Source organism: Eleginops maclovinus, chromosome 4, assembly GCF_036324505.1.
Source record: "Eleginops maclovinus isolate JMC-PN-2008 ecotype Puerto Natales chromosome 4, JC_Emac_rtc_rv5, whole genome shotgun sequence".
In the NCBI taxonomy this organism is placed as follows: Eukaryota; Metazoa; Chordata; class Actinopteri; order Perciformes; family Eleginopidae; genus Eleginops; species Eleginops maclovinus.
In genome coordinates, this window is record NC_086352.1 from 36,738,487 (window position 1) to 36,744,512 (window position 6,026).

Genomic DNA, 6,026 nt, shown 5'->3' on the forward strand with positions numbered 1-6,026 from the left:
CTGGCCATGATAGTCAGTGACAGTCTTAGTACACCACCCACCTGTCACTCAAAGCAGCCACGCCCCAAACATAACAGTTATTTTATCTATATAGCACTCTTGGAGTTTTAGGGACAAGTCAGAACCTTGTGTAGGCTGGCCGGACAAAATTGCTAACTTGTGTCTCCAGTCCATGAGTTTCATTTTTTCTGATTTTATTTATTAATTATTATCTTTTGTTTTTCTTTTCCCGCCTTCTCCCCCTCCTTACACTAATTTAGTAACAAACAATAATAACAGATTATTCTCCCTATTTATTTAGTGTTGGTGTGCTCTGTAACCTGTATCTAGGTGATGGGATGGACAATGAATTTTGACTAATCAGCATTTGCTGTAGATGTCATTACTTTGTGAATTTTATTGTGAATCAAATGTGTATTCTTAGTATCACTTGCTTTGGGGGGGAAAAAAATAAAGAAATCAATTAAGATATTTACAGAATACAAAGAAGTGAAGTATAAGTAGCATAAGCTGTGCTTTTAAAAATATATTGCAGCACACATTTTCTCTTGATAGTAAAGGTTTCGGATCTCCACCTTCCCCTTGTGAGAAAAAGATTTCAAACAGAGAATGATCCAAGTGAGAGCAGCTGAGGACTGGAACTACTGCATTGAGTTTGACATCCAAAAATAGGTGGATGCATATTACGAGTGCAGCGGGGTCGAGCCTACACCTTGGTCTCTTTGCACCACACATTCTGGCTTAGTTGTGTTCTTTTCTTTTGTGCTTAGATTTCCTTATTTATTCAGTCATGTGATGATAAACAAATATGAATACTGAAACAGAAAATCAGGCATCTTTCACGTGTCTGACTGGTCCGTTATATACGCACACCATCCCACCCCCCCATCATATTCAAAATCCTTTACACATTCAGAAAACAACTTTATGAACACCTGTCTACTGAAGGGTTATTCCTTCTGGTAAATAAAACATGTGGGGACGATGTTCTTCATATTAATGCTGCAGAGTCTGTTATCCAGTGGAATTTAACAATAAGAAAATAGGAAACTATATTTTGAAAAAATGATCAAGTTACTAAGTTACTGACTACATTTTCCACAAAGTGGAGATTAACATGCCAGCGTCAAAGTCTTATTTCAATACAGCACTAAGTGCATGTGGAACTGGAGATGCATCCACACTTGCAAACAATACCCAGATGCACTCTTCATGTTTGCTTTATAAAGGCAGCTATCATACGAGACATTCACCTACAGCTATGGTGGGTCACTGCCACAAAATAACCAATAATTGAGCACCAACAATGAATCAATCTTTGTAGATTCAGATAGACTGAAACCTTTTCACTGTACAGTACAAGTACCTTTTATTTTAACCGGAGTTTGTTGCTGCAACTTTTATTTCTCCTTTCAGCCACAAGCAAAGCCTGCAACATAAAGCTTGACTGAGCGTGTACTTTAAATCTCAGATTGAATCTCACACATAACAGGACCTTAAATTAAACAGTTCCTGTCTCGACACCATGAACCACTAGAGTAGGAAATAAATCCTGATATACTATTTGAAGGAATTATTATGATTTTAAGCAAAAAACAAGGCTAAACACAAGGGGTCAAATAAAATAGAAATCTTTATTAAACAGACCTCAACACACATCTGTTATTTTCTAATTAGATGGACTATAACTTAAGAAGAGCAGGTGTTTTTTATTTCATGTCCTCATGACATTCACTGGCGAGCACAGCAGGAAGGATGGCATCTTCTCAGTGTTCACCTATGACTCAGACACCATATTTAAATGATTTGCATTTAAAACCCAAGATTGAGACACTGATGAAGGACTTGCAGAGAGCTAAACATTTCCACATGCGTTATTGATGCGATCAGTTTAACACATTATTACACCTGAACATTTCCTCACCAGCATCACTACAGAGACGCTTTAAAATCAAGTGAAAGCTGTTGTACAATGAGAGCTCAGTGGGAAGGGGGCAGTGTTATTATTTATCCAACAATCACAGTTTCGTCGTCTGCAAACTCGTAGTATGGAACCTCCAGGTTCAGGGGGGCGGGGCCTTTCCTGATGCGGCCTGAGGCGTCGTAGTGAGAGCCGTGGCACGGGCAGTAGTAACCTCCGTAGTCGCCAGCGTTGGCGATGGGCACACAGCCCAGATGTGTGCACACTCCGAGGACGATAACCCAGCTGGGGTTGAGGACCCTGTCCTTGTCGTGCTCAGGGTCTCTCAGCTCTGCCAAGTTCACCTCGGCTTCGGTGGCGATCTCCTTCTCTGTGCGGTGACGAACGAAGAGCGGTTTGCCTCTCCACTTGAAGGTCATGTTCTTGCCTTCGGGGATGTCGCCCAGCTTCACTTCAATCTTGGACAGGGCCAGGACGTCAGCGGAGGCGCTCATGGAAGATACAAACTGACTGACCACTGTCTTGGCAGCGTAGACACCCACTACGGTTGAGGCCCCGGTGACCAGGTACGAGAAGGTTCTCCTGGACTCACTGCTCTCCTGAGAGGACTTGCCTGGATCTTGCACCTCTGGACGCCTGTAGTCACTGAAGTCCGGTACCCTGACATCTGTGTGGGCAAATCGGACTCCTGCAGAGCCTGAGACAAAAACACACAGCTCATCAGTTAGAATGCTTAGGTGAGGACAGGGAACACTAATGGTCAGTTTACACAGGCTCCAGCTCCACAAGAGACCCTGCACTGACAGTATACTGGTCTATTTGTACCAAAGCAGCTTAGACTTTTGTCAATGGATACAAGTATTTTTATTTATTGGCATTCTTCTTGTTTCTGTTTTTGACTTCATCTTTGTTATGGTCACTACATAAGCAGCACAAATAAATACAATCCTGTGCAATGACAGCAGCTGTGCTGAGATGCAAGATAGTGATGACAGAAAGTTTAAAAAAACAAAAGGTTGGACAGCCTTTACCATTTCAAAGCTTTAAATAAATAGAAAAACCTTGAATACTCTACTACACAATCAATTCAGCATCGTTCATCACTCTAGTGGTCACATTAGACTGACCACAGGATGTGTACAATCCGTTCAAAAAATAAAATATAAACTTTAAATAAAAGTTTAAGCATATTATAGAAACAAATTATTTCATTGAACTTCCATTCACTTCAAATGTTCATCCAAACTTTATTTTTTGAACTAAACAAACCAAGGAAATGGCCAGATTAAATCATATTGAAATGTATTAGTAAATGCAGCGCTATACACACAACTCTATCAAGTATAGGAAGACACATTCAATTAATCATAAAGGTTTTGGAATGGACGTGTTGTTGGTTTGATGCTAGTATGAGCTGCAGTCAGAGCCTGCTGTAATCACTGTATCTCATCAGCACACTGCAACATTAACAACCTATTATTTATAAATACACCTGTAAATCTGGCTGCTTTACAATAAAGGTCAACAGAGGAACTCATAACTGCACGCAGGACATAAGGAAGGGCACAGACCTAAGTAATGACATGACCATAATGAAAGCCAGAAAGAAAAATATTAATGTTAAAATCATTATCCAGCTATTACCATCTCTCTCGAAGGAACGTGACTGATTACAAAACAAGTCACAGGGGTGACCCGGGGACATCGGAGGTAGCTAGCGGATGTTAGGCTAATGTCTTGAAGCGGCTAATGTTCCCGTTACTATATCAGGTCGATAAGGGCAGACTGTCCAAGCCTCACATACAACATGTTCTGACCCACAGAGAGGCGGTCAGTCTCAAACAGGAGTACCGTTAAAGCAACTCAATGTTGACCTACACAGAACGCTGCTCGTTAGCCACATATGCTAACAGGAAGCTAGCCTGCTTCGAATGCTAGCTTAGCCAGAGAAGTTATGGCCGGCTAACTGGCAGTTCCTGTTAACGTTGTTAAATAGGACATTATCTCCCTTTGCAGCACATTCACATCACATGGCTCTTGCCATTATCTTCCCATTCACAAGGTTAAACAACTGGAAATTGATTAAGTCAACCAACGATATCAGTCAATGACTTACCATTGATGCTAACAGTCACTGCAGGCCCCGTCTTTGGGCTCTGGCCGCTAAGCGATTCACGGCAAAGGAACTGTTTTTTCGGGTCTAACAAAATTTTCTCTCCCGTTACCACAATCCCGGGTATCAGAGCTTTTAGAGGACCAGCAACAGCAACAGCTGTAGCCTGCATGTAAGGGGAAAATGCCCCTGACCGGGCAGCAAGAGACATCATGTCTGCGCTAAACTGACGCTGACCTTGTGATGGGTTGACTAAGGCAACGACATGACGTAAGCAATAGCAGTGACGTCGTACGTAATGATACGTCCCCGGGCCCGAACTACTTGTTTTTCTAAATACCCTTTTTTCTTATTAAATACTGGAAGTGTATCGATGAAATGGAAATACGTTTTGTTATTATTATTCATTGATTTAGCCATTTTCAATCCATTACATTTTTCAATAAAGTGTATGATAATTTTCTCGAAATGTTGTATGTATTTTCCTTTTCATATAAAAAACATTGGGTCAAAATAAACAATAGTTAAAACTTAGAATCATTCTTATTTAAAATAAATCAAAACATTTCTAAACTAATAAAATACAAGGCAATGTCTTGAATATCATATACCAAATATATAGAGATTTGTCAGGTAGGCTTTAACGCAAGTAGTATTATAGCTTTATATTATATACGTTTGATTTGAATTTTAAAGTTTAAAGTTAACATATTGTTTTGTTTATCAACCTACTGGATCCCATCTGATTTCATGGGTCAATGACAAATAAAGCTTCTAAAAAGGTATTCTTAAAAAGTATTTTCAACATAGATGTAATGCATATTTTTGAGTCCAGAACAATGCGTTTGAACAAGTCTCATTTATTGAACAACTTTTCTACCTGTTTTAACTCATTTTTAACAGTATTTTTAACTTCACGACAAAAAAATGTCAGGTCAAAATATATATACATTCGTAATCTTTATTTGAAGATTATTTCTTTGGTAACTATACCTTGGGGTGTCTACACTAGATAACACATTATACTTTTATAATTGTGGTTTTTTTAACAATAATTTAAGATTTTTGAATTCTGTAGGTCAGGTTTTAGGTATCGTTAACATCCAATTTTACATTTAAAAACAGGAAAATAATTACACAAATACACTAATTCATATATTAAGTATAATAACTACACACATTACATTTAGAAACCATTTGGTTAATTTAACCTATCATTTATTGGTTTAAATTGGTTGCACCACCTGACGAATATTGGTTGTACCACCTGACAACATTAGTTATGACCTGAAATATGCTGAAAAAAGCGCATTTTCATTTCAAATAGTAACATGTTTTAGTCATCAGAAAATAGAGACTAAACCTAACCCTAGCCCATCAAAAACACTTCACATAAGATTACATTCGATACAACACTACAACATTATAACACTACTCTAAATGGCAACAGTGACATATCATTTAACAAAGTTGGAACATTTTGAAATGATGGGTCAACATTAGTAGACAATATCTTGTCTCAGTTTTGTGTGTTTAAATATTCCCAGTCTGAATGCATTAGCCATGTGTGCCGTGAGTTCAGCACGATGGGGCCAAATGAATGCATTTTTGCCTCCCAGTTGCTGCAAGCAGCTCATCTCAATCTCTTCCCCAACTACTTGGAGGACCTGCCCCACAAATGGCTGACCTTTGTAATTCACCATGATAAACTTTCCATTTAGATCACTGCTCTCATGGGCGCTCTCATGGGCGCACTCATGGGCGCTCTCATGGGCACTGGCCTGAGCACTGGCCTGGGCACTGGCTGCTTGGAGGCCGACCATTATGGGATTGTGGCACTGGCAGATATGTGGTCTGCTACAGAAGCAGGAGATCTCTCTGTGGATGACTTATTTGGTGCAACGCCAAAGTTCCCTTTATAGGAGGCACAACCTCAGGGACCGCTTCATCAAATCTTCTGATGTCCTCCTCGGTCACCCAGAATAACTTGAC

At 39.6% G+C, this 6,026-nt stretch overlaps 1 protein-coding gene across 1 annotated transcript; it reads right to left on the bottom strand.

Annotated features, from left to right (window-relative positions):
• Positions 1–1,615: 1,615 nt before the first annotated feature.
• On the bottom strand, positions 1,616–4,298 carry LOC134863695 (cytochrome b-c1 complex subunit Rieske, mitochondrial). The gene is made up of 2 exons (XM_063882338.1): positions 4,038–4,298; positions 1,616–2,618 (listed from the first exon to the last, which is right to left on the bottom strand). Exons 1-2 carry the CDS (start codon positions 4,246–4,248, stop codon positions 2,008–2,010), a joined length of 822 nt encoding a protein of 273 aa, XP_063738408.1. The 5' UTR covers positions 4,249–4,298; the 3' UTR covers positions 1,616–2,007.
• Positions 4,299–6,026: the final 1,728 nt, after the last annotated feature.

Excerpts from the sequence above, each read along its gene's own strand:
- LOC134863695 (XM_063882338.1), bottom strand. The coding sequence starts at position 4,248 with ATGATGTCTCTTGCTGCCCGGTCAGGGGCATTTTCCCCTTACATGCAG. Across the intron at positions 2,619-4,037 it reads AGTGACTGTTAGCATCAATG|GCTCTGCAGGAGTCCGATTT; the intron begins GTAAGTCATTGA and ends TTTTTGTCTCAG.